Source organism: Hemitrygon akajei, chromosome 5 (assembly GCF_048418815.1).
Source record: "Hemitrygon akajei chromosome 5, sHemAka1.3, whole genome shotgun sequence".
Classification (NCBI taxonomy): Eukaryota; Metazoa; Chordata; class Chondrichthyes; order Myliobatiformes; family Dasyatidae; genus Hemitrygon; species Hemitrygon akajei.
In genome coordinates, this window is record NC_133128.1 from 49,988,942 (window position 1) to 50,006,194 (window position 17,253).

General features: G+C 38.0%; 1 protein-coding gene across 2 annotated transcripts; it reads left to right on the forward strand.

Annotated features, from left to right (window-relative positions):
- Positions 1-5,037: 5,037 nt before the first annotated feature.
- On the forward strand, positions 5,038-10,338 carry LOC140727300 (heterogeneous nuclear ribonucleoproteins A2/B1-like). Of its 2 annotated transcripts, XM_073044559.1 has the most exons (2): positions 5,038-5,076; positions 9,188-10,338. In XM_073044559.1, exons 1-2 carry the CDS (start codon positions 5,038-5,040, stop codon positions 10,097-10,099), a joined length of 951 nt encoding a protein of 316 aa, XP_072900660.1. In that variant the 3' UTR covers positions 10,100-10,338. The 2 variants fall into 2 exon arrangements, with proteins under 2 accessions (XP_072900660.1, XP_072900662.1); XM_073044561.1 differs by lacking the exon at positions 5,038-5,076 and having other exon boundaries at positions 9,133-10,338.
- The last annotated feature ends 6,915 nt before the right edge of the window (positions 10,339-17,253 follow it).

Here is a 17,253-nt window from a genome sequence, read left to right on the forward strand (position 1 = left end):
AAGGAAACCATGCTGACTTTGGCTTATTTTGTCATGTGCCTCCTTGTGCCCTGACACTTCATCCTTCATAATAGAACCCAACATCTTCCCAACCACTGAAGCCAGGCTAACTGGGCCTAATTTGTTCCCTAAGAACAGGTCCACTATTCTCCTCTTCCAAGTAGACCCTCTTTATATTGACTCAGGAAAATTTCCTGGGGGGGGGGGGAGAAATCACAAATTCCATCCCATCTAGGCCCTTAACACACTGAGTGGCCCAGTCAATACAGGGGAAATTAACCTCCAATGTAGCCCTATTGCTCTTACAGCTATGAGTCTTTTCTCTGCTTATCTGCTTCTCAAGTTTCCCCCGACTATTTTGGGGTCTATAATACAGACTCACTAGAGTTGTTGTTTCTCAGTTCTACCCATATGGACTCACTGGACGATCCCCCAAGAACGTCATCTCTAAGTACTGCTGTGACTTTCTCCCTTAACAAAAAGCCGCAGCCTTCCTTGCTTTCCTGTACCTCTGTCACACCTGCAGCTTCTGTATCCTGTGATATTGCCAATCCTGCCCTGCTCTCAGCCATGTTTCTTTAGCCACAAAAGACCTCAGAGTCAGTCTATGCTCTGTTCATCCATCTTACCTGTTAAACATCATGCATTGAAATAACTGCAGTTTAAAGTATGTCTTTTCCTAACTTCACTGTGTCCCAGGCTAATCTGATTACTAACTTGCTTTCATTTGCTATTGGTTTATCCCACAACTTGCACCTGTTTCACTCCTTCCACTCTTGTTTTGACCCTCCCATATAACATTCCCAACTTCTTAATTCTATTGATGCTTTTAACTTTTCATTGCTCAGAAATTCTGCAGTTTTATATTATTTTAATTCAATCTTTCAGTCAATTAATCTTTGAACATTCTGTAATTTGTTTTTATAATTGGATGTTTTCACTTTCATTGCTTACAGTTAATGGGCTGGAAGAGACAAAGCTTAGGGATTTGAAAAAAAGTACGCTCAGCACTTCTGTGGATGCACAAGTGTAAGCCCCTGTCTGTAAGCTCACTGTCACCATCGAGTCCAGGCTTGGTGAGATTCACCAGTGTTTACGTTAGGGAATCATGGTTGGATCTCAGTCAGGTTAGCCTAACACTGATTCTGAGACCACATTGATTTCATTAGTAACAGTAATAACAGTGAATTTAAAGGCAAAGGGAAAAGTAAAAAAAAAAATTTCTTTTGTTCGCTTTTCTTTTCAAATCTTTTTATTATTATTATTATTATTCAAAAATAACACAGGTACATCGAAGTAACACTTACAATGCCTAAAAAAAAAAGAAATTATTTTAAAGATTGAAAATTTTGTGAATAAAAAAAACCCTACTAGCAAGAAAAGAGAGGGGAAAAAAAAGAAACCCATTGGGGGTAAAACCCCGGAGCCATGCGTCATACAGAAAGCTTCTAAAAATAAACATCAAACTGCCAACAAGAAAAAGATATATCAAAAATAATTTGCACTTAGATCGTGGAGGAAATCTATCAGTTAACTGAAATGATAATAACGAGCAAATGAGCCCCATCTCTTCTCAAGATCAAATAAAGGTTCAAAGGTTTGACTTCTAATTTTCTCCAAGCTAAGACACAGCATCACTTGAGAGAACCATTGTGACAAAGTAGGAGCAGATATATCCTTCCATTTCAACAAGATGGCCCTCCTAGCTATCAATGTATCAAACGCAATAACATGTTGGTCAGACACAGAAATACCTTGGATATTTTGAGGAATTATTCCAAAAAGCACAGTCAATTTATTAGGTTGTAAGTTGATTCTGAGTGCTTCAGAAATTGTCGAAAAGACTGACTTCCAAAACTGTTTTAATATAGAACATGACCAGAACATATGTGTCAGTGTAGCTAGCTATCTCAGTTTTACATCTATCACAATACTTGTCAACATTGGGGAATATTTTAGAAAGTCTCTCCTTCGTCAAATGTTAACTATGTACAATTTTAAATTGAATCAGTGAATGACTAGCACAGATCGAAGAAGAGTTAACCAGCTTCAGAGTCCGCGTCCAATCCTCCCCTATAAAAGTCAAATTGAGTTCCTTCTCCCAGCCCTATTTAATCTTAAGTAAAGGATGCTTATCCCATTGTAATAATAAATTATAAATTCTTCCAATAGTACCTTTCATCGAAGGGTTCATATTCATAATAGTATCTAACAAGTCAGCCTCCAATATGTAAGGAAAATTACTTCAATATTTTTGTAAAATATGTCTAACTTGAAGGTATTGTAAAAAGTGTGAATACAAGAGAGAATATTTATCGACTAATGTCAAAAGACATCAATCTGCCTTCTTTAAATAAATCCAAAAAAGAATTAATACCTTTATTTTTCCAAAGTAAAAAAATCGAATCACTCCAGGAAGGTTTAAAAAAGTAATTACAATAAATTATACTACAAAGTTTAAATATTTCAAGATTAAAAAAATTGCAGAACTCGAGCCAAATTTGTAAAGAGTGCTTAACCACAGGATATAGGTTTAGCAACTTTAGCTAATTGTACAGGTAGAGCAACTCCTAATAACGAAGTTAAATAAAACTGTTTCACAGCTCTCAGTTCCTTTTTGTTCGTTTTTAATTACTTGTGTTTTTAGTTAGCCTCTTATATTTTTATATTTTAATTATTTCCTTCAGCTTTAATAGTTCTTCAATGTTTCTGAACGTTTGAGCATTGGTGGTTGTCCATTGTGTCTTGACAATGACAGGAACCCCTTGTGGGAGCATTTTTAAAGTGGAAAGGCTGTTGCGCTGGAACAGTTCCACCTCAGTAGTTCAAACAAGTGTCACTAACTCGGGTCTTGCTTGGTTGCAGTGGATGACCATGACGTCTTCTGTGCCCTGTCATGGCCTTTGCTCTCCATGGAGCATTGCAGAAACAGCTTCCTAGCTGTTAGAGCTCATCTGCCCAGTCCACTGGAGCTGACGTCACATGGTAGGACAGGCAAGTCCCCATCTCAGCAGGGTATGGGGCCCCCTCCTACCCATACCTGGTTTAGTGGTATACTGGGGTGTGGCCACTATCACCTGCAAACAACTACTTGGAACCACAGGTGAGCACTAAGGGTCTGGTGGGGCCCCAAAGGTGAGTGAGCTGCCCAGATTGGACACGACAAGCCCCTTCACCAGTGGTGCCACCCCTCCCTGGACACCCCATACACCCCGATGTTTGAACGATAGACAGAAAAATAGACCATAAAAGCAAATTGTTAGAGTGTGACTGATGGTAGCCCACAAGGATTTAATTTGCATCTATTTGCCATATCTAGTGGAATAGGAAAACACGTACCTAAATTTTTAGGCGGTACCGTGGTCCAGACCTTGCTGCCACAGTCCCACCGCTCAGAAGCACAACCTGCAGTCTCCGTGCTGCTTGGTGTGGAAGTAGAGGGCTTACCTGCTGGCTCAGAACATCTCCGAATTCAGCCCCGAAAGCTTCAGCAGCTGGCAACCCCTGACTATGGCCTTTTGGTTGGAAAAACCATGAACAATTTTCAGTAATTTGGGCATTTTTTGTGAGGCAAAAGTTGCACTGACTAAGATAGTCAGCATCTAGATGATATCATAGGTGTCTGAGATATTTTGGGCTGGCAGGGTGTGGGTCTGTAAGATTGGACATATTGTTTTAAACCATATGTCTACACATGTGGTTTACTGTCTTAAAGTTCATAGCCTAGTGTAAAGGTGCAATCCCAAATTTAATTCCCACAAGTCACCAAGTCACCATTCAGCCGTTTGAGATATTTGCTGTTAATCTCTCTCTCCTATTGGTCAGTCAGATTTCTGACCTGATCAATAAATTGTCTTAATAACTTTAGCTGATAGTGTCCCATTGAAGTATTTTGTAAATGTATTGCTAATCAATGAGGCCACACTCAGGTTGGAAGAGCAACACCTTGTAGTACGTCTGGGTAGCCTCCAGCCTGATGGTATGAACATGGATTTCTCGAACTTTCAACCCCCACCCCACCTTCACCATTCCTATTCCTATTTCCCTCTCTTACCTTATCTCCTTACCTGCCCATCACATCCTCCCCTTTCCCTTTCTCCCATGGTCTTCTATCCTCTCCTATCAGATTCCCCCTTTTCCAGCCCAGTATCTCTTTCATCTATCAACTTCCCAGCTTCTTACTTCATCACTCCCCCCTCCTGTTACTGCCTATCACCTACCACCTTGTACTTCTTCCTCCTTCTTGCTCTGACTTCATCTTTCCTTTTCCTGTCCCGATGAAGGGTCTCGGCCGGTAAACATTGCTTATCGGTTTCCATAGATGCCTCCTGGCCCGCTGAGTTTCTCCAGCATTTTATAGGTGCTGCATGGCATCTTCTCTGCTCAGATCGTGGCCACTGTTCCAGTTGATTCCCTTTGACTTTCTAGCAAGTACAGTACTGAACTCGGATATCTTTAGTCACCTATAATAATTCATCTCCACAATCTGAACAAAGATATGGAAAAATAACTTCTTTCGAAGTTTCGCTGTTGATTTTGCTTTAATGTTCAGTGCTGAAAGGCGACTTCTGACTTTGATGTGACGTCAATTTGACAAAATTCCACCTTTACAATTTTGACCTAAAATATTGCCACCAAAGTTTATAGAGCTACTACTAGAAACCCAGGATTTTTTTCTTTCGAAGAGATCACTAAGAATTAGATTGCTCCTTCTCTTCAATTGACAACACATTGCCCATTTGGCAAGACATTATTTCAGGAATGTATACAATTTATAAAGATATAAACAAGAGTGAAGAGCCGATGCTGCAGGATGCTGCTTAGAAAGCAGCTAAGAAAAAGGAAATATGCTATTGTATTCTGTGTCATGTATAAAGAGGTTGTTTTCTTTAGTCTTTGTAGACAATCATTATTAAAATATCAATTGGAACCACTCCTGAAAGCTATATCCAAATGCACACACTGAGATATATTGATAAAACTTTTGAAAAATTTGATGAGTTAAAAGCAAAAGTATTTCAGTTTTTTTTATTTGAAATGAAGGAAATTCATCAGTCTGTTTCCATATCTCGTAAAGCTGTTGCAAAAAGAATAGTCCGGAAGCTTCTTAATGACAGCATTAAAGAATAACAACTTGTGCAGCCACAAGTTGTAGAATTTACAATGGGGTTAGCTTCCACTGAGGCGATGAGCAACTTCCTGCGGAGGACAGAGAAGTGGACCAGATGTAAGGTTCTAAACCATTCCCATAAATAAGCCAGCTGGTCAGTGGGGGACGTGATGAAATGAGAAATAAACACTGTAAATTTAAAAGACGCTTGGCAGATCTGCACAGAGTTAATGTTTCAAATCGCGGACCTTCAGAACCAGGAAACTGAGAAGACAGTGAAGTTTAAACTCACTAAGGGAGAGAGATGTGAGAGAATGTCCATGATAGGGTGGAGATGAGGAGAGAGGAGCTGACACTAATTATTATTGACTAGGAGAGAACATTGACAGTTACTATTTCAATAGCAGGGCTGATGACGGAGATCAAAAACCAACGTATTTTATTTGTTTGTTTGGTTATTTAGAGATTTAGTGTGGAACAGAATCTTCCGTCCCAACTTGCCATATCAGTAGGCAACCACCTTTTAACCCTCGCCTAATCACAGGACAGTTGCCCACGACTAATTAACCTACTTACTGGTATGTATTTGAACTGTGGGAGAAATCCAGAGCACCCGGAGAAGACTCACCTGCAATGCCCTGAACTTTAGTAGCATCACACTACTGGCTACGCTACTGTGTTGCCCCACACAGTGACCTGACGAAAGCTCATTGACATGAAATGTTAACACTATTGGCTGCCTTTACGCATGCAAGCTAACTGGGTAACTCTCATGTTTTGGAACATAGAACAGGCCCACTACAGCGCAGTACAGCCCTTTGGCCCATAATGTGTGCAACCTGTTAACATATTCCAAGATCAATCTAACCCTCCCCTCCCAAGTACCCTCCATTTTTAGGCTCGTGGAGTCATAGAACACTACGGCATAAAAACAGGCTCTTCAGATTATGTAGTCCACGCTGAACTATTAATTTGCCTAGTCCCATTGACCTGCATCCTCCATACCCCTCCCATCCATGTACCCATCCAAATTTCTCTTAAATCTTGAAATTGAACCCACATCCACCATTTCTCCTGGCAGCTCGTTCCACATTTCCACCACCCTCTGAGTGAAGAAGTTCCCCCTCATGTTCCCCTGAAACACTTCACTTTTCAACCGTAAACCATGACTACCCAACCTCAGTGGAAAAAGCCTGTTGGCATTAACCCTATCTATACTCCTCATAATTTTGTATACCTCTATCATGTCTCCCCTCATTTCCTATGCCCTAGGAAATACAGCCCTAACCTATTCAACTTTTTCCTATAACTCAGATCCTCAAGTCCCAGCAATGTCCCTGAAAATTTTCTCTGCACTCTTTCAATTTTATTCATATCTTTCCTGTAGGTCACCCGAAACTGCACACAATACTTCAAATTAGGCCTCACCAATGCCTTATACAACTTCAACAATGCCAAAAGCTCTGTTTATGACCCTATCTACCTGTGATGCTACTTTCAATGAATTATGGATCTACAGTATCGATTTTCTTTCGTCTTTGTTTTTGTTTCTGATAATGACTTTATATTTAAGAATTTTTTAATCTGGATTTTACTGAGTTGGTTGAACCTCCCTCCCCTTTGACACACTCTGGCATGCTGCAATAAAAGCAGAAAGGAAGCTGGGGACATTCAGCAAAGCAAGCTGTGCCTGTGGAGAGAGAAAACTGACACACACAAAATGCTGGAGGAACTCAGCAGGCCAGGCAGCATCTATGGAAAAGAGTAAACCGTCGATGTTTCAGGCCAATACTCTTTATCAGGTCTGGAGAAACAAAAGATGCAAAGTCTGAGTCAGACAGAGGGGGAGGGGAGGAAGAAATACAAGGTAGTAGGTGATACGTGAAACTGGAGTGGGGAGGAGTGAAGTAAAGAGCTGGGAGTTGATCGATGAAAGAGATACTGGGCTGGAGGAGGGGGAATCTGATAGGAGAGGACAGAAGGCCATGGAAGAAAGGGAAGGGGAGGAGCACCAAAGGGAGGAGATGGGCAGGTAAGAAGATACGATAAGAGAAGGAAATGGGAATGGGGAATGGTGAAGGAGTGGGGGACAATCATCGGAAGTTTGAGAAATGGATTTGAACCTCTAGCATTTTGCGTCTGTTGTTTGGATTTCCAGCATCTGCAGAATTTCCCATGTTGTATTATTTCAGGTGGATAACATAACTGAAGAACTGTACAGCTTCGATACAAACAGAAACAATTAGTTTCTAAATGTTGAATCTGACACCAGATCCCAAGAGCTGTAAAGTGGGTGCTGTTCCTCAAGCTTACATTGTGCATTATTGGCACAATACAGGAGGCCACAGATAGACTGGCCGGGACAAGAATGTTGCAGAGAATTAAAGTGACAGGAAGATGAATGGAATTGAATTACTTAACCCCCTCTATATGTCCATTCAGCATTCTCCTTCTGGCTTCAGCAACAACTCTGACCCGCATCTGACAATTTACAATCTTCCTTGGTTTTCTCTTTCCTTAACCTCCCTCACTAAACTATAATTAGAACATAAGAATGTAACAAATTGGAGCGGGGTAGGCCATCTGGCCCATCGAGCCTGCTCTGCCATTTAATAAGATTATGGCTGATCTGGCTGTGGACTCGTTCCACCTACCTGCCTTTTCCTCTTAATCCTTCATTCCTGTGCTATTCGAAAATCTATCTAACTGTCTCAAACACAGGAGGTTCTGCAGGTGCTGGAAATCCTGAGCAACACACACACACACAAAATGCAGGTTAGGCAACACCTATGGAAATGAGCAAACAGCCAACACTTTGGGCTGAGACCCTTTGTCAGGACGAGAATGGAAGGGGGAAGGAGGCAGAGTAAGAAGGTGGTGGGAGTGGGAGGAGTACAAGCTGGAAAATGATGGGTGAATGTGGAAGAATGAATGATTATTTGTCTGATGGCACCAGTTGCCTTAAAGTTATGAAAGTATGACATCTCCCTACTCTTCAGGTGTTGCTAAAATTTGCACATAGACACCATAAAATCAGTCCAGACTAGCTGGTTGAAGGGTCACCAAAAGGTTAAAGTAGTAAGTAGTTAACTTGCATTTCTCTATTTGAACTTTGTAACCCAATGAATTTTTGTAACCTGATGTCCTAAGCTTAGACCTACAGCAGACAGTCTTTTGTAATCAGGATGCCGTGCTGAGTGCAGAAAAGAGGAACATGTATTCATATGACTCAGTTACTGTCTGTCCTATAATTTAAAATACCTTGTGCTATGGATGTACCTATTTGTGTGCGTGTTTTTTTTGTCTTAAGACTAAAATTACAAACATCTTGGTTCTGTGTTGTATACAAGAAGGAGCTCTCCATTGCTTATTTTGAGTCCTAGATGTCCTGATTGTGAGGTGGACTCCCCGTGATATATTTTGTAGATAAAGTGAGTTTGATCCTAGTCTTCTCGGAGTCCATGTTTATTCATCTGATCAAGATAGTTTCACTAACAGTGAAGCCAGGTGGGTGGGGGGGGGGGGAGATAGGTGGAAAGGTAAAAGGCTGGAGAAGAAGGAGTCTGATAAGAGAGGAGAGTGGACCATGGGAGAAAGGGAAGGAGCAGAGGCACCAGGGGGAAGTGACAGGCAGGTGAGGAGAAAAGAAGAGGTAAGAGGGAGGCCAGAGTGGGGAGTTGGAGAAAAGGCCAGATGGACGGGAGGGGGGAACTACCAAAATTTAGAGAAATCAATGTCCTGAATTATATTAACTGTATCTTAAATGTATTTAATGAGTTAGCCTCTGCAGTTTTCCTGGGCAGAGAATTCCACTAATTTACTACTCCCTGGGAAAAGCAGTTTCTTCACATTCCCAACCTATATCTACTTCTCAGAATCTTGAGGCCATGTTCCCTAGTTCTGGTTTCAGTTACCAGTGGAAATAATTTTCCTGAAAAAGGACTGAGTGGAGGTGCTGGCTGAGGCTTGGCTCAGCCGTTGACTTTCTTTAGATTCAGAGCGAACTTTATGCTGAGTACAAAGCATTTGAGTTGAAGTACAGTTATTTTGCAAACATTTCTTTCGAAGAGGATGGAGAACAGGGATAAGGAGCAGTACCGCAAGCTGTTCATAGGTGGCCTCAGTTTTAATACAGCAGAAAATTTAAGAAGCCACTTTGAGCAATGGGGAAAGCTTACCGACTGTGTGGTCATGAGGGATCCTCAAACCAAAAAATCAAGAGGATTTGGATTTGTGACATTTTCTACTGCAGTAGAAGTTGATGATGCAATGGCTGCCAGACATAAAATAGATGGTCGTGTGGTGGAGCCTAAAAGAGCAGTTGCAAGAGAAGAATCTGGGAAGCCAGATGCTCATTTAACTGTGAAAAAACTATTTGTTGGTGGAATAAAAGACGACACTGATGAACATCATCTTAGATTGTATTTTAAGAACTATGGAAAAATAGAAACCATTGAAGTAATAACTGATCGGCAAAGTGGAAAAAAGAGAGGATTTGCATTTGTAACATTCAATGACCATGATCTGGTGGACAAGATAGTCCTTCAAAATTATCATTATGTTAATGGACACAATGCAGAAGTGAGAGAAGCTCCATCTCGTCAGGAAATAATGGATGCCCAAAATAACCGGATGGGTCGAGGAGGTGGTGGTGGCAATTATCCTATGGGACGTGGTGGAAACTTCGGAGGTGGTCATGGTTTTGGCGATGGTCCTGGTTTCAGTGGTTATGGTGGAGGTGGTGGTAACTTTGGTGGTGGCCCTGGATATGGTGGAGGATTTGGCAATCAGGGTGGTGGCTATGATGGTGGAAATTATGGAGGAGATTTTGGTGGTGGTGGTAACTTCAATGATTTTGGAAATTACAATAATCAGAATTCTAATTTTGGACCAATGAAAGGTGGAAACTTTGGAGGTAGAAATATGGGTGGACCATATGGAGGAAACTACGGTGGAAGCGGAGGATTTGGTGGCCGCAACAGATATTAATTCAACAACAATCCATGCCAAGGGCATCACTATATAAGTAGGGGAGGATGAGAGCCCAGAGTTTACAGGACAGCTGCAGGTTATTCTCTCAGCAAAATTTTAAGGAAAAAATTTATCTCAGCGGAACATAAAAAGGCAGTGAGATGACGGAAGACTCCAGTGCACAGGCAGAGAAAACCATTTTGTCAATGCTTGGGATTGTTTATTGAGCGGACTCTTGATGTGGAGAAAGAACTGTAAAGATGTAAAGATGCCTTGGAGACAGATTTATAGCTTTTTAATTTTCTTTGCTGTAGTATCTTTGTAGTGTTCTATACAAGTTCCAATGTGGAATTGTTATGAGTTTGAGGGGATTTTGACTTTTAAATATTCTTAGATGCACTGAGAATTTTGAGAGCTATGAACCAGGATCATGGACTTATTATATACAGCCTTTCTATGTTAAATATCTGCAGTGTGTAGAGTTTGGAAAATGTTGTATGTCCACAGTAACTTTTAATGAAATCCCAAAAAAAAGGAGATAATTTTCCTTCCTCTATCTTATCTGTCCCTTTCATAAGTTTATATGCTTCCTCTCATTCTTCTAAATTCCAGTCAGTATAGGCCCAGGAAATTCTATCTGTATACTTAGGCCTACCCTCTCACCTCTGAAATCAACCTGGTTGATTTCAACCCCTCTGCACTGCCTCCAAAGCCAGTACATCCCTCCTCAAGTAAGGAGACCAGAACTGTATGCAGTTCTCCAGGTGCAGCCTCACCAGTACCCTTTACAGTTGCAACATATCCTCCATGCTCTTAAATTCAATCCCTCTGGCAATGAAGGCCTTTTTATCTGTAAACATTAAGATTACCTCAACAATCATGACATGTTACCAGAGATCTTCCTTTTGTACTATCCATCTGTCTGAAACACTCCCTGCAACTTAAGTCCTGAATTGTTTTGTTGCTTTGCCAGTTCAGGTGAACGATCTTCAACCTAAAACATTTAACCCATTTCTCTTTCCACAGATGCTGTCTGACCTGGTGACTGTTTCTGCAATTTTCTGTTTTCATTTCAGATTTAACCATAGGCAGTTTAAAAAAAATATTTTCAGTTACTGGAAATGTTGCATTAGGCCTTGAAGTCTTAAAACATTAGTAGGAAAATTCACCGGAAGTCTTGCTCTTGAAGAGAAAAATCCCTTTTGCGATAGGTGCAATGAAATCACACATTCAGTGGAATCCGGTTAATTGAGACATATCAGGATGAGTACATTTTGACCCAATTAAGTGGCTGCCCCATTCATCTGAAATGTCATGAAAATAGTTACAATGGTATAAAAAAGATAAACTATCGTGTAACTTGAGTATTTAATATTTCAATAGCATTTGAATAATATTGTACATACTGTATATAGTTTGATTAAGCATTCTCATTTATTTAAATAATTCATTGTTATATGTAAAAGTACATGAATGGCATACATCATCATGCCAACACATCATACTGTATGCCTTGCTTTAAGTGAAACGAGACTAAGACGTTCTCCTGGGCTCTCCTCTTTTTCTTGCAATTAGTTTGAGGTTCTTGGAGTTACAAAATATAACAGTGGTGATGAGGAACATCTAAATAAACCCAAGTTACCTGTTGAGGTTCAGTGAGATGGTAGAATGAAAAGAAAAGTTCAGTGAGAAATGGTTGAGTAAAAAAGTGAAGCTTGTGCTTCTTTGGGAAGAGACATAGACATTTGAGTTAGAAAAACGGCAGAAAACAGACAAATCCACAAGTTCATAAACAGTGAGAACTGGGTGATAAATCATAAATAATAAAAAACAGAAATGGCTGTCTACATCGGAAAGATGGACAGATTTGATTGCACAAGGTAAGTGGATATTAGGAAATTGAGCAGTATTTAAAAGCAGCAACTGTGCTGCTCCTAGTTTTGTTCCTTTCCCCCAGTTTAAACTTCAAATTTAAAATTTTTAGTTGCTGATTCTCGAAGGGGAACAATATGGCTTTGAGGAGTGGGAAGACCGGGAAGACAAGGGAAGACCTTGTCTGAACCTAGTGATAAAGGCAACGGAAAAGGAAAGATGCAAAAGGAAAGATCTGATGAAATGCCGTCATAGGCGGAGGATATGGTTCAAACACTAAATTTGATTAAAGACCAACTGGAAAAGAATAGTAATGAAATTATATCATTTATGGGAAAACTTAAAGATCTGGAAACTCAAGTAATTACACATGAAGAAGAATTGGAAGTAACTAAGCAAAAATTGCTTGAAACTACATCTTGTTTGGAAAGATATTGAAATAAGATTATAGACCTGGAAACTAGGTCTCATCAAAGGAATATACAAATTGTTGGGCTGCAGGAAGGAATTGAAAACGGAGACCTAACTCTTTGCTTTGGTAAGCTCTTTCATACCTTACTTCCTAATATACTATCGCAGCCGCCTACCATTGAAAGAGCTCACAGATCGTTTGCTTCAAGACATCAGGATAAGTCACGTTCTATTTTGGTCTGTTTTCATCTCTTTAAGATTAAGGATCAAATAATGCGACAGGCAAGAAAGCAGAGAGTTTTCAGATTTGAGAATTCTGAGCTCCATTTTTATCAGGATTATCCGAAGAAGGTAATGGAGCAAAGAGAAAAATTTGCTCTGGTAATGAAACAGGCATATGAAAAGAAATTGTTTCCTTCTTTGCATCACCCAACAAGAATGAAAGTTTTTCTTCCTGACTCTCCTCTGCGTACTTTTTTTGATCCTAAAGCTGCATTGGCGTTTGTTCAAACCATACCTGCTGTAACTGCCGATTGAACTGTCTGGAAGGTTGTTTGGTTATCTGCATTAGCATTTCTGAAAGAAGATTTATGAAGGCTGATTTATGAAGATCAGGGTACTTGTTCATTATTGCATATCATCGGTCTGTTTTGGAAAGAAGATTTATGGTTCAAGTATGACTGTTTAAATGGTTATTTGGACAATCGATTGAGAAAAAGAAGAGGACTTATTCCTTTAACCTAATACCTGGTTTGATGTTTTTTCTTTTGTTTCTTTCTTAATTAACTAACTGGGAGTTTTTCCTACTAATGGGGCTGTTTCCTTTTCATATATATATTCAGATACTATATTTGGTTTCTCTAGGTAATATATTTTAGATCTTAATAACTTTATTTTTTTAAAAAAATTTCAATATATTAATATTTTTATGTAACAATATTATAGCGTCTTATAACTGAATTTAAAGCTTGTTTTAGGGGATCTGATGTTAAATTTAAGATGGCGCTGGTTTTTCTTTTTAAGAGATAATAATTTTTTGGTTTTCTCTGTTTAAAAAAGATTAAATATAAACATGGGATAGTTTGTAGATGCTGGAATGTAAACACTTTCTATTGAGACTTGTTTCTCTTACAAGGTCAGTGGATTTCAATTTTTTAACTAGGGGGCGGGGTAGAGAACCTTTTTAAATTCTCTTTGGCCAGACAGAGCAGTCTAGACTTTGTTTTTCTATCAGAGGGCGCTTGCTTTTTTCTGAGCTGTGGGGGGATGGGGGTTGGGTTAGAGTTAGAGTTAGGGGTTTCTCCCATTGGGTGGTTCCGGAGCATGTGCATTTTCTATATGGTTGTACTCTTCATCGCCGCCATTTTTGATCATCCCCTATTGGTATGTGCTCTGCACATGTGTAAAGTAAATAAAATTATAGTATGGTATTTAAATGGATTAATGTAATAAGTTGGAATGTATGTGGTTGGAATTATCCTATCAAATGAAAAAAGACTTTTAAAATCATTAATCGATTCCAGCCTGATGTAATTTTTGCCCAAGAGATGCACATCAGGGCGGGAGATCAAGAGAGATTGTTTAGATCGTGGAATGACTTACAGTTTCACTCTACTACTCAAAGTAAAACTAAAGGGGTGTCTATTTTTATTAAATCCAATATTTTGTTCCTTTAAAAAGATATTAAGTCAGATTTTAATGGTAGATTTTTAATTGTTAAGGGAGTAATCTGTAGTAGAAAAGTTGTTTTGTTCAATTTGTATGGTCCTAACTTAGATGATCCTTTTTAAAAAAATGTATTTGCTCTATTGCCTGATTTAAATGAATATATGTTGATAATGGGTGGGGATTTTAACTGTTGTTTAAATCCCTTGATTGACAAGAGCTCAACCAATCAGCGACTTCCAAATTGCTCTGCGTCACTTATTAATTCCTTTTTGACCGATTTTGGATTGATTGAACTATGGAGATATTTACACCCTGATGACAGAGAATATTCTTTTTTTCACATGTTTATAGAAAATATTCGAGGATTGATTATATTATAGTCGACCCTCGCCTCTTGCCTAGTGTTAAGAATTGTGAATATGACGATATTGCTGTATCTGATCATGCGCCTTTGAGTTTGTCTTTCGAATTTGATGATGTCATCCTTGCCCGTCCACCTTGGCGCCCATCTCAGACATTATTACAAAATTCTGACTTCGTTAGTTTTGTTAGTTTTATTGAAACCCAGATAAAAGAATTTTTTCTTTTTAATGATATAGGGAGTATGTCTAAATTAATCATATGGGATACATGTAAAGCATTTTTACGTGGTCAGATCATTTCTTATTCAGCTAAGCTTAAAAAACAGACTAAAGTAGAATTAGATAAGATTTCAAAACAAATTAAAGATTTAGATAATATTTATGCGATTTCCCCTAATATTGACTTATTTAAACAAAGGGTGGAATTTCAATCACAATATAACTTATTATTAACTTATCCTATTGAAGGCTACTTGCTTAAGCTAAAAAGTCAATTTTATGTGTTTGGAGATAAAAATAACAAACTGCTTGCATCTCAATTAAAAACGGCCAGAGCCAAAAGGCAAATTTTGAAAATCCGTAGGAAAGATGGCACCCTGGCTTGGGAATATGAAGACATTAATAAGATTTTTCAAGATTTTTATACTGTACTTTATAAATCTCAATTTCCAGTGGATTCTTCTAAATTTCTTTACGAAAGATTGCTTTCCCTCAAATTTCTATTGAGGATCAAAAAACTCTTGATGCTCAAATTACTGAAGCTGAAATTCATAAAGCTATTTTTTCAATGCAATCCAGTAAAGCCCCTGGACTTGATGCTACCCTGTAGAATTCTATTAAAAATTTGGAAAATTGCTTTCTCTGTATATATTGGAAATGTTTAAGGACTCTTTTGTGAAAGGTGACCTACCCTCTACTTTTTATGAGGCTTCTATTTCTTTAATTCTTAAAAAGGATAAAGATCCTACTGATAGACCTATTTCATTACTGAATGTTAATGCTAAGATCCTGTCAAAGATAATGGCCAATCGGTTGGAAAATATTTTGGGAAAAATTATTTTTAAAGATCAAACAGGATTTTTAAAGGGTCGTTATTCCTTTTCAAATGTTTGGAGATTATTCAACATTATATATTTGTTTGCTTTTAAAACTCTGCAATGTGTCGTCTCTTTGGATGCTGAAAAAGCGTTTGATCGAGTCGAATGGAAATATTTGTTTACTGTTTTAGAGAAATTTGGTTTTGGTGTTAACTTTAATAATTGGATTAGAATGATATATAAAACTCCTATTGCCACTGTTATTACACATAATTGTAGATCCCCTTTTTTTCAGCTTTCACGGGGAACAAGACAAGGCTGTCCATTAAGTCCTTTGTTATTTAACTTAATATTAGAACCCCTTGCTATTGCTCTTCGTGAAGCTAAAGATATTCATGGGATTCTTGTGAATGACACCATTCATAAGATTTCTCTTTATGCTGATGATTTACTGGTTTATATATCTAATCCTGAGGAATATATCCCTGCTTTGCTAAAATTGTTTAATGAATTTGGAAGTTTTTCAGGATATAAAATTAATTTTAATAATAGTGAACTGTTTCCTTTAAATAAATCTGTTTCTATATATGATAATACTCCTTTCAAAGTTATGGATTCCTTTATATATCTAGGCATTATAATCACTAAAAAATATGAGGACCTTTATAAAGCTAATTTTGTTCCCTTGGTAGATTCTATGAAGTATTTATTTAGCAGATGGAATCCACTTACGTTTTCACTTGTTGGCCATATCCATATAGTCAAAATGATGATTTTATCAAAATTTTTATACCTATTTCAGAATATCCCTGTTATTTTGACTAAGAAGTTTTTTGATCGAATTGATTCTATTATCTCATCTTTTATTTGGAATGATAAAAGACCCAGACTTGGTAAATGTCACTTACAAAAATTTAAAAAGGATGGAGGTCTTGCTTTGCCTAATCTAAGAATGTATTATTGGGCTGTTAATGTGCAATATATGTCCTTTTGGTTACACTGGGTTGATAAGAACGAACGGTCAGTTTGGGTAGATTTGGAATTGAAAGCTGTGAAACAGTTTTATTTAACCTCGTTATTGGGAGTTGCTCTACCTGTACAATTAGCTAAAGTTGTTAATTTAAATGTATACCCTGTGATTAAGTATTCTTTACAAATTTGGCTCCAGTTCCGTGATTTTTTAATCTTAAAAAAATTGAACTTTGTAGTTTAATTCATCGAAATTATTTTTTCAAGCCTTCTTTGAGTGATCCAATTTTTTTATTTTGGAAAAATAAAGGTATTATTTCTTTTTTGGATCTATTTAAAGAAGATAGACTGATGTCTTTTGAACAATTAGTTGATAAATATTCTCTTTCATATTCACATTTCTTACAATACCTTCAAGTTAGACATTTCTTACAAAAATATTTAAGTAATTTTCCTTGCATATTAGAGGCCAACCTGTTAGATATTATTATGGGTATGAACCCTTTAATGAAGTGTTCCATTGGAAGAATTTGTAATTTATTATTACAATGGGATAAGCGCCCTTTCTTTAAGATTAAACAAGATTGGGAAAAGGAACTTAATTTGACTTTTATGATGGAGGACTGGATGCGAATCTTGGTTAACTCTTCCTCAATTTGTGCTAGCTATTCATTCATTCAATTTAAAATTGTACATCATTATTATTTGATGAAGGAGAGATTGTTTACAATCTTTCCTAACGTTGATAGCTATTGTGATAGATGTAAAATTGAGACAGCTACACTGACACATATGTTTTGGTCTTGTTCTATACTGGAACAGTTTTGGAAGTCAGTATTTTCTACAATTTCTA